Here is a 19075-nt window from a genome sequence, read left to right as displayed (position 1 = left end):
GCATGGGAATACATCACAAAAAAGCATTTATCATGAAACATGCGTAAGCTAAGAAAGTAACAGTGGAATATCTATATTATAAGACTATACATATAAACTATATATCTATACTACTATGCTATACATATGTACTATGGCGTGCTATGACTATATACAATGCAATTGTAGTGCTGTCTGCATAACATGCTATAAGTCTGTATCAAATGCTATCTAAGTCTACAGAAATGCTATCTAAGGGGGTAGGATAAGTGCTATGGGCCATGATGGAGTCTGAAAAGGTGGGTTTTCAGACTACGGCGGAAGATTGGGAGTGATGCTGCAGTTCTGACTGCAATGGGAAGTGCATTCCACAGTTTTGGAGCCAGAAGGGAGAAGAGTTTGGGACGTGTGGAGCGTTGTCCCGGCGTTTTTAGTGAGGGTACTTCCAGCTTCCCTGCGTTGGCTGATCTGAGTGTGAGGGAGGGTTTGTAGGGTTCAATCATACTTGCAAGATAAGGGGGAGCCATACCTTTGGTTGCTTTGAATGCCAGCATCAGAGTTTTGTATTCTGTGCGGGCAGCGACCGGGAGCCAGTGGAGGGAGCGGAGCAGGGGGGAGACTTTTGGCTGGTTGAAGACCAAGCGAGCTGCGGCATTTTGGATCAGCTGGAGAGGCTTAAGTGCACATGCTGGTAGGCCAGTAAGGAGGGAGTTACAATAGTCGAGTTTTGACAAGACTGTTGTCTGGATTAGGAGCTGGGCTGATTCCTGGGTGAGGAACGGTCTAATTCGTCGTATGTTACAGAGTGTGAACCTACAGGATCGAGTGACAGCTGTGATGTGAGCTTTGAACGAGAGCTGACTGTCCAGGACAACACCGATATTCCTGGCTGTTGGGACAGACGTTACCAGGGCGTTGTCTACGGAGATAGTTAGCTCCCGCATAGGGCAGGACTTAGCTGGGAAGAAGAGAAGCTCAGTCTTGTCTGGGTTCAGCTTGAGGTGATTGGAGGACATCCACTGTGAGATGTCAGCCAGGCATGCAGTGATGCGCTCTTCCACCTGAGTGGCAGAGGGGGGGAAGGATAGAAACAGTTGTGTGTCATCGGCGTAGCAGTGATAGGATATATTGTGAGCAGAGATGATAGTGCCAAGGGATTTAGTGTACAGTGAGAAAAGGAGAGGACCAAGTACAGATCCCTGTGGGACCCCAGTTTGGAGGGTTTGGGGGGATGATAACAGACCTTTCCAGGAAACCTGGTAGGTCCGGTCGGTGAGGTAGGAGGAGAACCACTTTAGTGCCGTTCCACCGATGCCTAGATCCGCTAGGGTGTCTAGGAGCAGCTGGTGGTTCACTGTGTCAAATGCTGCCGATAGGTCTAGGAGAATCAGTACTGCAGAGTGGGAAGCAGCTTGGGCAGCATGTAGTGCTTCTGTGACTGCCAGCAGGGCAGTTTCTGTGGAGTGGGCCTTCTTGAATCCGGACTGGTTGGGATCCAGCAAATTGTTCTGTGAGAGATGGAGAGAGAGCTGGTTGGAGACAACACGTTCAATGGTTTTAGAAATAAATGAAAGGAGTGATACCGGTCTGTAGTTCTTGACATCTGAGGGGTCAAGGGTTGGTTTCTTGAGGAGTGGTGTTACTCTGGCTGACTTGAGGGCAGATGGGACGCAGCCTGAGGTTATTGAGGTGTTGATGATGGAGGTGATGAAGGGGAGCAGATCAGGTGCGATGGTCTGGAAGATTGGAGACGGGACAGGGTCAAGAGGACAAGTGGTAGGTCTAGATGATGTTACTAGTTGTAGAACCTCATCTGGGGAAAGAGGAGAGAAGGAGGACATGCATGGTATGTTGGGGTTAGTGTTGGTTGAGTCAGATGCCACTTCATGTGGGAGGGGAGGAAAGGAGCTGCTGATATCATCAACCTTCTTCTCGAAGTAGTTGACAAAAACATCAGCAGTGAGGGATGAAGGTTGAGTGGGGGGAGGGGGTTTAAGGAGGGAGGAGAAAGTGGAGAAGAGCTTCCTTGTGTTAGAAGTACAGGATTGGATTTGAGTGGGCGAAGGCAGAGAGGAGTGAGTGAAAGTGGGAAAGGTCATCTGGTAGCTTTGTCTTGTGCCACTTTCTTTCGGCTGCCCTTAGAGGTGTTCGTTCAGATCTGAGAGTTTCAGATAGCCAGGGAGCCGGTGGACATGAGCGTTACAGACCCTTAAGGGTCCATTTGGACTTCAATCATTTAGCTAGGGACCCGCTCAAGGAAACCTGGGGGTCCCCGGACCCCAGGTATGTGTCATGATTGATTGATTGAATACTGTATTAGTCAGAAATGTAAACGGGAGGAGTGGTACAGTAAGACATCACATTGGTTCCACTAATACCAATGCATTTTGTACCATTTATAACAAAAAAACATGTTTTTCTTTGTGTAAGATACACGCTGTGACAGTTTGTGACATGCGTGGTAAGTGACTGAAGCAACACAACTCTCTCCTGGAATGAAGGCATGTTTGAGGTCAGCGACCTTGGCCTTCAGAACCGAGCGGTTCAGACCCCACATAGTCCACTTAAGATCTTTCATGAAACAAAGGGTGGAATTCTTGGTATCAGGTTTGGCTTTCTGGGGTTCTCTGGGAGATATCCATAGCAGTCCAGAGGCCACCCTTCTGGTCTGTCCAGTGGGGATTTGTGGGTGTGTGGGCGTGTGCGTGTGTGTGGGCGTGCGTGCCTTTCTGCGTGTGAATGTGTGTGGTCTGTTTGTGTATAGAAGGTACACGCACAAATCTTAAATTAAAGTCTCTTATTGCTCCCAAAAATATGTACAGTATGAACATTTGTCAACATTTTGATATATGCGGCCTTCGTCATGTGTACTGTACATATCTGTCCTTTCATTTCCCATAAATGTAAAAGAAAGAAAACGGAAAAAAGATCTACAAGCGTAATGCAATGTGACACATTGTGAGCTGTTTTAGCTATTATTCAAGCTTATTCAGCTTAAGTAGGGTTAGTAGTACATACTGTAACATAGGTTAATACTTCCTTTTGAAATGTAGTGGAGTGAAAGTATTCCCAAAAAACAAATTCTCAAGTAAGATTACAGATACTCAAAGAATTTACAGTACTCAAGTAAATGTACTTTGTTACTGTCCATGTTTGTGTGTACAGACTCTAGTGTTTGTGTAACTTTCACTTATTTGTTCTATGGATGAGGAGTGGGGGGGGACGGACGGGACGAGGACGAGAAGCCATCAGTGTTGCCATGTTATTAGTATAAGCGACTTTGGGCTTTTTTCTGTGAAGTTGCTTGTAAATATTTGTGGGTTCATTTTTTTGGGGCTTGTTTCAAATTGTTTTAATTATTATTTAAACCAGTGGTTCTGAAATATTTTCATGTGGACCCCCAAATGAATGGGCCCTTGTGCCAGATTTGTGCAGTTTGAATGTTTCAAAACTCTTCCAAATATTCCATATTTTATTTTGAGACTTTGGAAAAAGACTCTTTTGGGCTTGTTTTCCTAGACCCGGTTGCTTATTTCTCTCGCAAGATCTGGCAACACGCAAAGCCACAAGCCAGAAGTTCCTGGGAGGTAAAGGGACGAGGTCACCGTCTGGCCAAGGCAGGATCAAACCTGATTGGCAGGCTTTTGTGGACCTGAAAGAAAGTTTGTGTGACCCGCAGACCCACAGCTGTCACAGGGGGGCAGGAGGGTGTGTGCTGTGGAAGAGAGAGGGGCCAATCAGATTAATGTAATGGTGCGAAATTGGAAAGACTAACAGCGTCAAACGTTTGATCCTGGCAGATGGTCACCATCCATGGACAATGTCCATCTCTTGGGGCCCTTTGCATAGTAGAGGAGACGAGGCCAGTGTGTAATGAAGGCAGCAGCACTCTGCCTTCTGGTACCGCCCCAATAAATATATAGAACAGACATGGGGAAATTATCATTCAGCTACTCTGCCACCAAAATGTGGAATGCTCTACCATCTAGACACCATGCAAAAGCAGGGTTTATCAAAGTGTGTGCTGTGACGCAAGTCCAGGGGTGCCGCAGAACTATTTGATAATCTTTGACACTTCACTTCAGTTTGCTTACTATGCATTATTTTTTGATCTACTGTAAATCCAATCTCTTCACCAAAACCTGTAGATCTGCTATTTTTTGGTGAATGTTCCACCCAGATACTGAGGTTCAAGTGGTCAGACAAAGTTAAATAAAGTTATTTACAATCTGTCCTCCCTAATCTCTCAAGTTCACCTCGCGACATACCGTATCTTAAGGGGGAAAGATTTACATATTTACACAGCGTAATATGACCTAAAGTTATGTAAGGTGCTGTAAAGTAACAAAATAATTTAGGGGGGACATGTATGAAAATGTTATTTACAGGGTCGACCTGAGCCAAAAAGGTTTGAGAATCACTGATGTGAAACTCTGATGTTTTTCAGGCCAGTTTTGAAAGAAACCAATCAGTAGACAACGAGGGGAGGTAAATGTAAATTCCTAGCCTAAGATTTAGACTCTCGTATTTATCGATTCTGAATTTCTGACATTTTCAATCTACGAGAGTCTAACAGTACGTTTTAACAGCGGGCGTGCATCGGCCGACACATCGCCCAATCACCCGTTATCGCCCGAAAAGATGAATTATTTTGATCTTTTCGGGCGACGTTGCGCCGCCCACTTTCGACCATCGCCTATTCGCCTGCTGTCGCCGTTAGTCGCCGGGTCCCATAGACAAATAATGCACTTCCATAAAATTCGTCTGGCTGTCGCCCGCTGTTAAAACGTCTCATTAACCATGGTTCTTAGGGTTTTCCTCCCGGACCTATAATTGCTCTCAACATGTACGAATGCAACTGTTTTTTTGTTTTTTCGTTTTTATCACATTTATATATCTTTTTGTCTCCACCAGGCCGAAGGCATGTGGGGAGAGTATGTTTTGCACTCCGTCCGTCCGTGTGTGTGTGTGTCCGTGTGTGTGTCCGTGAACAGCTAATCTCGGCCACCGTTAACCCGGTCGATGCCATATTTTGCACACACACTCCCTGGATGCCAACCATGAACCTCTGCCCCAAACTTTCCAGAACGGCCTGTTATAGCGCCACCAGGAGGCCGCTTTGTGCAAAACAAGTTTTTCAATGCCATATTTTGCACACACACTCCCTGGATGCCAACCATGAACCTCTGCCCCAAACTTTCCAGAACGGCCTGTTATAGCGCCACCAGGAGGCCGCTTTGTGCAAAACACGTTTTTGCACAGTACACCTACAGATTTTGTCCAAACATCACGCAAATTGGTACACAGTCTCTCTAGAGCCATTCAACGAAACGGGTCTTTCAGATTTATCAGACTCCATCCTGATTGGTTAAGATTGGCTTCCAAAGTTCACAGGAGTGCTCAGTTTCAAACAAAATGCTGCAAATCATGAACACATCGCGTGATTTCCGTGAAATTGTGCACCCACATTCCCACTAGGCCGAGGACGAAATGCCACATGAACAATTTCAACTCAGCCTCAAGGTGGCGCTATAACTGGCCGAAAAGTGTTTTTACCTCTAACTGCACGGATCTGTGGATAACCTGGTGGAGACCTGTGCCCGGAAGGGCACTTTTTCTAGTTTATTATGTATTGTATGTGGAATTTACATTACCTGTCATTATCTTTCATTTTATATAACTGAATAACTCATTATTATTGTCAAAGATATTCTGAAGTTGTCATATACAAAAAATGCCTAATAAAAACAGTATAAAAAAAAAAAAAACATGTACGAATGCAAAATCTAAGGTGCTTACCCGGCTGCCCAACTTCTCGGGTAGGATTGCGCCCTGCATTTAAAACCTGTGGGTCCATAGTTTTCAATTAAAAAAAGTGTTGGGGGCACAGTGGCACAGTTGGTAGTGCTGTCGCCTCACAGCTAGAAGGTCCTGGGTTCGATTCCCGCTCGGGACGCTGTGGGTGCTGGCGGCGTGTTTCCTCCTCCGTGTCATCAGTGCCCATACCCGAAGGCGGGGTTGGCGAAAGGGCCTTTCTGTGTGGAGTTTGCATGTTCTCCCCGTGTCCCCTAGGGTAGGTACCCTCACAAAAAACATGCAGTAATCCTGGTCACTAAACTGCCTCCCCCTGGCCAGCCGGGGCGCCTGATGGAGGGAAAAGGAACTGGTTGGAATAACGTGTTCCTTCCACGCGCTACGTCCAACCAGGGAAACTCCGCCCTGTCAGGTGTAAAGGAGCAACTTGGACACTCAGGCATGAAGGAAGCATGAGTTCAAGTCCGTTGCTCTCCCCTTGTCCCCCATATATGGGGACTAGGTTGGTGTAGGGTTTGTAGAGCCCAGGATCACATTAGATGATTGACACAGGGGTGAAAAATGGGTTACAAAATCGTGGGATAAAAAAATTAAAGAAAAAAAAGAAAAAAATAGAAAAAGGGTTTTGATCCACTCTGTCTCGGAATCTGTCATCCATCTTGGATCTCTCCTCGTCTCCCCTAATGAGTGCAAGTGGCTGCGCAACCCTGACCGCCAGGGGCGCTGTTGCGCGGTTACAATCGATGAGAGATCCAAGATGGATGACAGATTCTGAATTTCTGAGACAGAGTGGATCAAAACTTTTTTTTTAAATTAAACTACGGACCTACAGGTTTTAGGACTCATGTCGACCTGAAAAGTGGGGCAGCCGGGTAAGCACCTTAGATTTTGCATTTGTACATGTTGAGAGCAATTCTAAGGTCGCATTCATACCAGAGAGCTTTGCTGCGATTAAAACGAATCCTGCTGCGCATTGTCAGAAAGTGCGCTTCGTTTGGCAGGTGTGAAGGCTCATTCGAATCCTAATGCGCAGCAAATAACCGCATTTTACTCCGTCCAAAAACGTGGGTTTCGCTTCGCTTCGAATCGCACTTGACTACGATTCGGTGCAGGTGTGAATGCAATCCGCAGTAAATAAAGGAAATGAAGCAAACATAATGTGGCGGGTGAGGAGCTGAACACAGTTGGAGACGGTTAAGGCATATTTTACGCAGCGCAAAGATGTCCCGTTACTGTGGATAGACGTGGTCGAATAAGGAGACTGAAGCCCTGATCGAAATGAGGACGTGTAGGCTACATTAATCAATTGCTTAAGAAAACACATAAAAACACTGCAGTGTATTATAGCCTACATAATATTCTAATGTCTGTGCGTGCCGTAAACATGGAGTGCTGTCACTGTGTGGGACTGGGGAGTTATATCAGTGCGCTCATGCAGCGCTGTGCCTCCATGCCCAAAAGAACAGTGTGTGGCGGCTGCGTGCGTAGAGAGAGAGAGAGAGAGAGAGAGGGGGGGGGGGGGGGGGTCCCAGGCGGCACGACACATGCACGTTAAAGTGTAATTTTATCACCATAGATTTCACTGTGTAGGCTATAGTTTATGAATGGAACACATTGATAAAGGTCCCCCCTGCTGCGTTTCCAATTGCTGCGAATGACAGTGTGAAGGCAAACCGCAGCCAATTAAATATGCAAGTATCCCCTTTCCCCGCCCATACGGATCTGAGTCTGCCGAAGTATTAGGTGAGAATGTGACCTAAGTCTGAGAGGAAAATCCTAAGAACCATGGGTAATGAGACCTTAGACTCTCATAGGTTGAAAATGTCAATCGATAAATAAATCTAGTCTAATATTTCCCTGCATCGGAAGGAGGTTTCATTCACTGACCGTTTTTCTCTTTTCTCCTTTAGTGTTTGTTTTTCTCTTTTCTCCTTTAGTGTTTGTATTGATGCCATGTATTATGTTTTTTCTTTTTTTGTAATTCTATGTTGATGAATTTAATTCATACTGTAGGACCACAATGGAAACAATCCATTATCCTTTATGTCTGACTGTACTACGTGCTGTTTACATTTCTGACTAAGTATTCAATCAGTCAATCATAAATCTGTGGACCCGGGCATAGTTATCACCATCACCACCATCATTTCTCGTACAGGATATAAAGCCGTACATTTCAGCAAATCAAAAGACGGAAGGGCATTAAAACAATCCCTTGTAGGCTACAGTACATACAGTACATTCCAGTGCATCCAGTGTACTTTGTGAAAGAGGATTGTTGTTTTGGATTTACTGTACTTTTCATCCGGATCATTTTAAAAGGTTTGCTGGCGAGATGCCCATGAGGCCCAATGCTACGAAACCCAAACCCCTTCCTCTTGTGAATGAATGCGCTCCCAGTTTTCCTGGCTTTTAAGGAATTTATTTTTTATATGCTGATATGATATATGCTGAAGATAATAAAATGTTGTTTCTTTCCGCAGCCACTCCGTTCCCTGGCGGGTTCAAGTGCTTCACCTGTGAAGACGCGCCCGACAACTACGAGTGCAACCGCTGGGCGCCCGACCTGTACTGCCCACGAGGTAATGAAGACTAGTGTTGGCAAAATAACCTCCATCTTAAAGCTGCACCATGTAACTTTCCTCTTCTACCCCGGATTTGAACTTGGTTTATTTTGGTTTACCTTTGAGCTAATAGAGCCGTAATGCTTTCTCAGGGGATACATTTTATCTTGACCGTCAGGTCAAAATTCATATCAGATCCTGTGTCGCGTGAGACATGACCTTTGACATGATCTATTCTAAATGTCTCAATAGAAGAGCAGGGAGACGAAATACATCAATAAGTTATATTGTATTAACATACTCTACCATACAGATTGTATAATTCAATTCAATCTTTATTAGCGGGCTCGGGTCCATATACAAGGTACAAAGGAATAGATATAAAAGAAACACGACAGGCAATAAGAAAATCATTTAAAAGATGTAAAATAAATAGTAAAGTTATAGCCTATATTGTATTAACATACTCTACCACCATACAAATTGTATAATTTATATTGTATTAACATACTCTACCATACAGATTGTATGAATTATATTGTATTAACAACATACTGTTAATTAACAACAAAATGTTAATTAAAAAATGTTTTACCCACACTCATAATAACAGGGATGCTGGAGTCCAAGTGATTAACGTGGGGTCGTTCAACTCTTATGAAGTTGAACAACCCACCATCCATATTCTGGGGGGGAAACATTAGCCAAAAATAGCAGATCCACAAGCTTGTAGATCTGCTATTTTTTGTGAAGAGAGGGGGGGGGGGAGAAGGAGCACAGAGCCAACTCCATCCAATTGGGATCCAATAGTATTTTCTGTTCTTCCTCGCCTCTCAAGCACTTGTCTTCTTGTATTTAGATACGACATTCTTTGCCTCCATGAGCCGCTGTAAATTCATGCACACACTGTTTATTCTGTGGAGGTCTCTGTACCTGTACATATTTCACCAGCTGTGGACATGTTTAGCTCATAAATAGCTGTCCTGATAAAAACGCGCCAGCCCAAAGTCAGCCTGTCGTGACCGCTGCTGCCGGGCGAGATTTACAGTTCCTCTATTAATGACGGAGTATTCCTTGGCCTTGGCTCATAAAGAAAAGCACATTCTTTGTTTGGAAAAACACACTCTTAGATTGTCAGAGATACGGGGGCTTGACAAAAAAAAATTGGAATGTTTGCCCTGTAACGTTTGCAATGCAATGAGCGACATTTCCCTCAGGTTTCAACGGTACATGACAAAAGTCATATTCATCGGATATAAAATTGTGTAGATGATATTATGTAGCAAAAAAGCTCAGCTCAAGCCTGATTTGAGATGAAAAGGCCCTGCTTACTAGGAGCTTAGCATCAAATTAACATTCTTTGTGTCAATTTAAGTTTCAATCTCATAAGGATTGTGTTAGAGGTGAATTTATATTGTGTGTGTGTGTGTGTGTGTGTGTGTGTGTGTGTGTGTGTGTGTGTGTGTGTGTGTGTGTGTGTGTGTGTGTGTGTGTGTGTGTGTTTCAGGGAACAAGATCCATGAAATAATAACAACAGTGGGTCTAATACATACAATAAATATCTAATATTCAAAAAAGTTTAAGTTGAATTGCCCTTCCTTTTTGTACTCAAATAATAAGCAAATATAATAAACTGACAAAAAAGGGAGAAAAAAAGGGACAGAAAAAGACAGTGCATGGCCTCTATAGGCCCATTATTTATTGGGCATTTGAGCCACCCAAAACTATGAATATTTTTGTTTGAATGGTTGAATACGATTTTGTCCACAATTCCATGCTGTATTGACTATTGATGTGGTACGTACCATTAGAGACAACAGGCAAACGTTGATCAAAATTACAATTATTCTACATTCTCTGATTGTGTATAGTAGACTTCTTGTAAATGAAGTAATGCAGATGTTTAACAATAATTTAACTCCTGAGAGCATCAAATTAATTTTACACACTGAAGAGTTAAAGATCTAATAAGGCTCCATTTGGTTACCAACTCTCCCATCATTTAGCTGGGGCCCACCTGGAAGCCCCTCAGGGACCACTGGTGGTCCCTGGACCCACTGGTTTAGAACCACTGCTCTAGAGAACATTGTGTGTTTTCCTTGCCAGATGCCAGGTATTGCTACACGCGCCACAAGATGGACATGGAGGGGGACAGCGTGTCGGTGACAAAACGTTGCGTCGCCCTGGAGGACTGTCTCTACACAGGGTGCACTCACATGGACCATGAAGGAAACCAGGTGAGCAGAGTAGACCAATCAATGCTCGCCAGAGTTAAATTTACATATCATTATCTGGGCAGAAACCTTAACTTTTTGTATTTATGTTTTGTAATGTAAAACGCCATACTTGATCATACTACACTACAGCGTTGCATACAAAAGCATCAAAAGTAGCAGATCCACATGCTCGGATCGCGGGGGTGAAGTGACGTGTTTTGACAAAAGACAGAAGACAACTCTCCGTCCCATTTGATGAGCTCAAGTGCTGTGAACTCTAATGCAGTGGTTCTCAGACTTCTGTCAAGGATCTCCCTATCGGCAAATTGATATGGATTTGGCTGCGGACCCCCATCTGTAAATATCTTGTGCCAGAGACTGCCCATACAAGTTATTCTTTAGAGAGAGAGAATCAGACCCGTCTGAAGTGAGTGGTACTGTGCAAGCCCTCCTCCCTGGCCTGTCTGTGTGTTAGGCTGTGCAACAAAACAAACGCTATTTCTGTGCTTGGACAGACAGACAGACCGACCCAGGGACAGACAGACTCAGGAACACACATACCGGGAGCTGTCTATATATTTCTTTGAGGGGTTGCACCACTCAAAAAGGAAAAGTTACTGAATTTGAGTGTAGATGTACCATCTGACAATATAGCATTAACCAAAGGTCAGTGCACACAGGAGGTCGGCGTCTTTGGTGTTAATGGTCTGGCGGGAGGTCAACCTGTTTGGTTGTGGTGGTGTGAGTTTCCCTCAGCAGAAAGCTTATGTTTTTTTAGGAGATCCTGTTCCACAATATGCTGGAGGGGGAAAATACTTTTTCATTACCACAGCTTATGTAGAACAGAGAAGAACTTGGTACCAAGTTACAGCTAACATTCAACAATAGAGATTCATGATAGTTATTATTATAGCATTACTAATAATTATTATAATACTGTTGCTGTCGGGCAGAAACCTCCCATCTCTTTATTTTAAGTAACGTTTTTGTCTTTTTCGTAAATGAACGCCCTACACCGTCGCACTACACCGTCACACAGTGACACAAACTAGCACAAGCTCGAGCTTGTCGATCTGCTGTCTTTTCTATTTTTGAATTTGATTCCTGACATTTTTTAAACTGTTTCCACCCGACAGAGACACGATAATAATAATAAGTTTAATAATAATAGTTACCATTGTTTCCATGATTAAAGAGAGAAAGGCAAACAAGAGAGTTTGTTTTTCCATTGCTATCTATTGTGCGGTTGTGGTACCCATCCTGAGCCTGCTGCCTACCAGCACTGGAATACTGAGCCCTATTCAGAAGATAATTACGTGACGTCTTCCCTCAATTGTCAGCAATCTCTGAACCCATCTATTATCAAGTATAGAAAAAAATATAAAGAATATAGAAAAATTAATAAAGAATAAAGCACCTATCTATCTCATTTGTGTCGGGGGTGGGGCATCGGGATCAGCAAATCTACAGCCATTTCCTCCCTATTAGGAACCTGTACCAAAGATGGTTGATTAAGATTAGAATTCAACCATCTATGGTACTGGTTAGAAAGATGGACCATCCCAATTGGAGCCACTAGAGGCGAAATGGTACACTAAATCCTAAGTGGGCGCTGTCTAGTGGCCGAAGTGGCAGAAGTGTTTACTGGTGCTAGATCCCGCGAGAGTGTGTTGCTTACTCGCAAAAAAATAAAAAGTGTTTACTGGTGCTAGATCCCGCGAGAGTGTGTTGCTTACTGAAACAGAGAAAGGTCGATAATATAATAGATTTTCTCCTGATTTGTCTCTCTGAAAAAAGCCATTTCAGTATGAAAATACTGGGAAGATTGTGTGACTTGTGACGAACGATTGGGTCCAATATTTTGTTCATTGACCATGGGGCTAAAGAATCGTTCCGAAGTTGTGTTCACTTTCACTCCTCCACACAGATACGGGAAATAAACCAGAGATGGTCTGACTTTCTTTTGTACTGTACTGTACTGTACTGTACTGTACTGTACTGTACTGTACTGTACTGTACTGTACTGTACTGTACTGTACTGTACTGTACTGTACTGTACTGTACTGTACTGTACTGTACTGTACTGTACTGTACTGTACAGGTCAGGACAGTACACTAATGCGGGGTAAAGATGTGCCCACCAGTCTCTTTCAGCACCACTTAAACAGGCAGTTTAGTTAATCCTTCAGATCCTTCAAAGCGCTTGGAGCAGATAAGATGAAGACGGGGGTATTAACTGGGGGCTTCTTCCTGGACACTGTCACTGTAATCCTCGCTGAAACATGTGTGTCTAGTCTTCACTAAGGATGGACGGACGGGCGGAGGAAGGAAATTACAGGGCTTCAGATCAGAACGTCAGTCCAAGGGCCTGGGAAGTGGGAACTAAAGACCTGATGCAAAACGATTATTGTCAAATGGCAACAAGGAATCAGCGGTGTCCGCTTTATTTACCATTCGTATTTTACATAATTAATTAATTATTGTCATTGTCATTCAACTTCTTTTTTTTTTACCCTCCTATATCCAGCTTTTAGTGTCCGTCCACAAACTTCGTCCTACACAAACATTAAATTACAATGAATGGATCATTTTACGTCAGTGTCTGAGCAAATAGACAAATACGACAAATTCCCTAACACAAACATTGATATGTTGTGTATAAATACTGTACTAGGCTTTCAATTCTCAACTCTCAGTAACAAGTTGGCGATACACAGAGAAGAATCTTTTTCATATATCATTTATTTTAGTCCCAAATTGTGATTGAATGAGTTGATGTACAGTACAGTATGATGTACGATGATAAGAGCGCCCCTCACGGGTGTGTGAAGGTCTTGTTATTTAATGCCCTACTTTGTTGTCAAGTAAGTGTTGTGTAGAAGTAGGGAAGATAGCCGATCTACAAGGTTACAACGCGCTGCAGCGCAATGCTTTGTGAGCTTGTTTAGATCGGATATTTTTGAAAGTGAAAGTGTTTAAATCTGCATATGGGTGAATTTAAAAAAAAAAAAAATCTAATATGTCGGGTGGAAACCTCATAATGTATGTCCAACTGTTACTTTCAGGATTCAATTTCAAAAGTAATAAAAGTAGCAGAGACATGATGTTGTTCCTATAGCAAGCATTTTTGTGATGGAAAGGAAAAGCTACACAGAAACCTTGGGCAGAACATTATTATACGCTGAAGAATCTGCACATAAAAATGTAATTATATGCACGCATGTGCGCAAACAGCCTTATGCCTTATGCCTAAACTTACAAAATGCGTTGATGTGCGTAGATTGGCTATTTTCACAATTTTACAATGTTTTTCAAAACGGCAAAAAATGCTTAATAAGTTTAGGCATAAGGGGTTATGCCTAAACCGCGAAAGATATGGTTCAAAATGTAATAACATAATCGGCAACAAAGACAACACACTACAGTCTAACTAATAACTAGATATAATAGGCCAATTTGAAAAGGGTGCCATTTCTTCTTATGCCTTGGATGGTAATTGGATGATTTGAGGCATGTTTTTCAAAAATCCACCCGTTGGTGGCGCTATAACAGTGTGAAAAGGGTGGGATATATTCCTCACCCTAGAAGGAAAGTCTGTGAGGCTTGTTGTTCAAAACGGGCCAATCCTGCAATTCTGCAAACGGCAAAAAGCCAACGTCTTGAACACATGACTATAGAGATGGTGTGTAATGATTAATACAATCAACAATGTGTTTTTCAAAAGTCGGCCTCCTGGTGGCGCTATAACAGGCCGTTCTGGAAATTTTGGGACAGAGGTTCATCGTTGGCATCCAGGGAGTGTGTCTGCTAAATTTGTCATCGTACACAGACGGACACATGGACACCCACACACACCCACTTGTCCAGTCCAGCTAGTAAAACTATAACGTGTTTATTTGAAACCTATATTTTAAAGGCGTGCTCCTTCAGTCCAAGGTCATAGGAAGAACATTCCAAATGAATCCTGGTTGGCAAATGCTTTACTCACAACTGGTGCTTGTAAACATATTGTTGGGGAAATGTTGCTACTTAAAAATAAATAAATCTACTACTTCTGTGTGACACTGTAGTATGATCCAGTAGCAGGGTGTAAATGTACATAAAAACACAAAAAACATATATTATGGAGATAAGAGGTTTCTGGCTGACGGCAACGATTTAGACTACTGGACAGGATCTCGGTCACATTGCAGTGCCATAAAATAAAGACAAGTGGACACAGGCACTTAACATTTTGATTGATTGATTGTTCCTGTGTTTTGCTCCAGGTGTGTACAGCCTGCTGCGAGGGGAATATCTGTAACCTCCCGCTGCCTTGGAACCAGACAGAGGCCATCTTCGCCACCACCTCGCCACTCAGTGGCGCCGCGGGGCTTTCCAAAAGCCACGCACTGACATTCAGTCTGCTCACTCTCACAGCGGTCATCTCAACTTAACTCTTAACCAACGACAAACTTTGGAAGTCTGTGATGTTGCCGGAGTCACCCTCTCTCTCTCGGGCAGGACCGGCTCCTATACACCTCCTATTCTCCAGGTTTTCAGGACTTGACTACAGTACCAGTTTGGACGGTTTTGTCTTCCTTTTTTAAAAAATGTTTTAAAAGGGATTTCAAGCGATGGACTGACAGCCCCTCAAAAACGTTTTAAGTAGATTATCAGGAGAATGAGCACTTAGCACTGTGCACGGTGGTACTTGACTTTGGAAAATGCTGCCATTATCACCATGGATCTTTTGAAGGATAAAACATCATAAACATGACTGTATAATGTTACAGCTCTCCACTGGGGTTCCTCTGTCTAGGCAGTGTTGCCAGATCTTGCAGAGAGAGAAACAAGCAACCAGGTCTACGAAAGAGGAGAAGTGACATGAGCACACACACACACACACACACACACAGCTATTTGAAAATAGCCTATCTACAAGCTCACAACGTGTCGCATCGTGACTGATATTATTTTACAAGCCCATATTTTGGGTGGGGGAGTCCGTAGAGAAATGCATATTCATTTGGGGGTCTTCGCCATGAAAAGATTTTTCGTACCTTTAAACAACATTTAGGAAACGAGCCCAAGTACCATAAGCAACTACACTTTAGAGACAAGCCCAAAAAAATCGCAACAACAACTACCAATAATTATTTACAAGTGACTTTACTGAAAAATGAGCCCAAAGTTGCTTAGAATAAGCAGACATGGCAATGCTGCCTCTAGGCCATGTCACGGGTGAGATGGGGTGGGGGTAGCTGTAAGCCTAGAAATTTGTCTTGGCTGGTTAGAACTTGTCAGTTTAAGGGCTTCATACATTTTTAGGCGATAAGGAAAGATTTGAAGAACATTGCCCTAGCCAGAATGTTTTTTTTTCTGTCTGACTTTCACGTTTTATAATGTTGATGTTACATTTTTTGAGTCATTATTATTCCATGTTTGTGTTTATTGAACACATGTGTAAATATATATAGTATTTATTTTTATACATAAACTGTCGTTATTATGCTAGAAATGTGAAGATGTGTGGAATGTTAAAACCTGTTTTTATTTCAGCATGTATCTGATGTGTACCGTGAGTGACTCACAGAGTAGCAGCACTGGAAGGGATTATGAAAACCTATAAGATTACTCCCCGTAGCTGGATAGAAGAAGATAGAAGAAATAACTGCAACGTGAAATAACTTGTGAGTGTTTCTCATTCCTGACACATTACTGGTTGACGCTGGAACATGACACCCATTTAAGAGCCTCATGCAAGTGTAATTCATCACATCGTCACCTTCATAAAATGATGGATATTTCTTTCCTATATCAGCTCTCCATGACACTGCAGCAACCTCTGGTAAAATCACCTATATGCTGTCCCCGTCTCAGTAGTATAATATAATATAAAAAGGATCAGTAGTATATTGGCCTATCTCAAAGTGAAAATGAAAGGACAATGTGACTTAGGCCAATTTATTTCTATGTCAATATAATATTTTTGGGTGAATTGATTAAGAAATATATAGCTTGTTTTGGTTCCGTTTTTTCTAAAAACATAACATAGGCCATTTAAAAAGGTGACATTGTTATTAACAATATCAACTTTTTTTTTTTTTGTGGAGAACTAGCCTTGGATTTCAGGCCAGTCAAAATACCCTGCTTAAGTTGTTTAAAGGAGAGATTTATTTGTTTTGTCACATTTCTGAGCCAATACTTTAATGACCAGCAAGTCTATATGACCGGTCATCGAATGAGTATACTGACCGATGACCTGTTCATCCAATGAGTATACTGACCGATTACCTGGTCATCAAATGATTTGCTCAGGAATGAGGCACAAACAAATAAATCTCCATGAATTCAAGGATTCATGGGGTGTGTAATTGATACAGTAGTTCACCCAAAGTCATTTTGAGTGAACTACCCCTTTAATGCACACACATGTTCCATTTGGAACGCAGGCCAACATAAATGGATTTCTCTTCCTTTCCAAACTAGTGTGGAAAGTACCTCTATGAACCCGGACAAGAATGCTTGGCAACAATCAAAACGTTCAGCTTTTTCATATGAGGTGGTGGAACATTTTGAGGAAAAATAGATTTCCTCAAAAAAAAAAGGAAAATGTTCTGGGGGAAAAAAGATAGTACAGTGCTATTTTAGTTTAAATTATTTTCCAGCAATGCAAAATAGAGGCCACTCCAACAATGCCTGCTGTCTGTTAAATGTGCTGTGGAATGGGGTGAAAACATGCAAAGGCCTTGCTCTGCTCACATAGTTTAAGTGCATGCGTCCAAAACTGTTACTTGTCAGGATTCAAATTCACAAGCAGCAGATCTACAAGATCAAAACATGTCTCTTCGTGCCACATTTCGAGCTTGTGGATTTGCTACTTTTGATGCTTTTGTTTGACGCTGTATCAAGTAGTAGAGCATTAATTTAGGAAGAAACAAAAAGTTAAAATGTGAAGATCGGAGGAGGATTCTGCCCGACACAGCAACAATATCCTGAAAGGTTTTTGGACGGTTTTGGACATGCAGTACAAGATTTCGGTCTGACAGCTGTGATACGGAGCAGACACCTGATGTTGTTCCCTGAGCAAGCATTTTTGCGACGCAAAGGAAAAACCGCCCTTTAACGGAAACCTTATTGGGAAGAACATACTTACCCTGAAGAATCTCTGCACACACACAACACATGAAAGTCAGCTGACCTCAGGCCTTACTGTACATGTTACTGACACGTGCTCCATAGACGGAGCACTTCTTCTCGCTGTTAAACGATTCAACGTTTTCCATTCACGTGCCATGGTGGGCTCTCTGACGTGTCTATTTGTCTGGTGACACATTTCTCATCCAGGACTCGGGTCCTCCGGTCAGGAGGGGCCGGGGGAGAAAGTGCAGCGTTTGCAACTACAGTGTTATTGTTCTCAAGGCTTTATGATTTGTTTAGGCTCATGGCCCGAGACACAGTGGAGGTTGGTCACTTCCCCTCTGTCTCTCTCTCTTTGTCCGTCTCTCTGTCTGTCTGTCTGTCTGTCTCTCTCTCTGTGTCTCTCATTGTCTTTTTCTCTCTTGTCAGTGGTGGTAAAATCAATCAATGTAGAAATATGTTAAAGATGCTAGATTAGATTAGTAAAAATGGAAATACTCCAGTAAAGTAGAAGTACCTCAAACTGGTATAAATACAGTACTTGAGTAAATGTACTTGGTTACTTTCCACCACTGCTGTCTGTATCTCTCTAACACACACACACACACACACACACACACACATGCAGACCATAAGCCAGTGGACAGGAAGAAACATGTTAATCATCATGATTCACAGAGGTAAATCATTTTACCTTGTGTAGTCTGTGCAGTAAATGTTAGTTTTGTTTTAGAACCGGTCAAGGGCTAGAGACGTAGCTTATCTTTTGCATCAGGCAATATTTGCTTTCAATACAAAAACTTATTTTTAATGATCTGACAGCCAAAATAACATCACATGTTGCCTTCGCTGATTCTAAGAATTTCTAACCCAGCATTATATACAAACCTGTGAAATATGTGCTTGTGCATGTCCAGCCTTCAATGGCAATGAGTCCTTTGCATGCCAGTTTTGTGCCAATATTATGTAGATTTGTTTCTATGTGCCATTTGTGTGTAAATATGTGTACATATAGATGTGGAATACTTTGAACCTTCATATTAAAGATGAAGATGAGACTGTTTATCATGAGACAATGTGTGTGTTTTGATCAGCAAATAAAAGACAGTCAAACCCACAAACAATCTGATTATGAGGCCCAAACCACACCAGTTGCAACTACTTGCAACTCCTTGCAACAAAACATACCACACCAATGCAACTCCTTGCAACTGCCATTGGGAATAGTAGTTGCATAATGCAAGGAGTTGCATGGTGACCCTCTGGTGTGGTTAGGGCTTTATAAAGCATAATTTACAGAATTGACATTCATTGACGTTCAAAGTGGTTGTTTCCACTAGATCTAAGAACAATATGAGCTGATCTGGTGTAAGATTATAG

General features: G+C 42.5%; 1 protein-coding gene across 1 annotated transcript in view; it reads left to right on the top strand.

Annotated features, from left to right (window-relative positions):
• lypd6 (LY6/PLAUR domain containing 6) overlaps window positions 1-16456 on the top strand; it is a 48891-nt gene extending 32435 nt beyond the window's left edge. The window contains exons 3-5 of the mRNA XM_083777043.1: window positions 8277-8375; window positions 10464-10594; window positions 14842-16456. Coding sequence (XP_083633169.1) covers window positions 8277-8375; window positions 10464-10594; window positions 14842-15009 — 398 coding nt within the window. The 3' untranslated portion in view covers window positions 15010-16456. The remainder of the gene's footprint in view (window positions 1-8276; window positions 8376-10463; window positions 10595-14841) is intronic.
• The last annotated feature ends 2619 nt before the right edge of the window (window positions 16457-19075 follow it).

This window comes from Protomyctophum parallelum (assembly GCF_964188405.1).
Source record: "Protomyctophum parallelum genome assembly, chromosome: 11".
NCBI lineage: Eukaryota > Metazoa > Chordata > Actinopteri > Myctophiformes > Myctophidae > Protomyctophum > Protomyctophum parallelum.
This window is presented reverse-complemented; position numbering and strand designations above follow the sequence as displayed.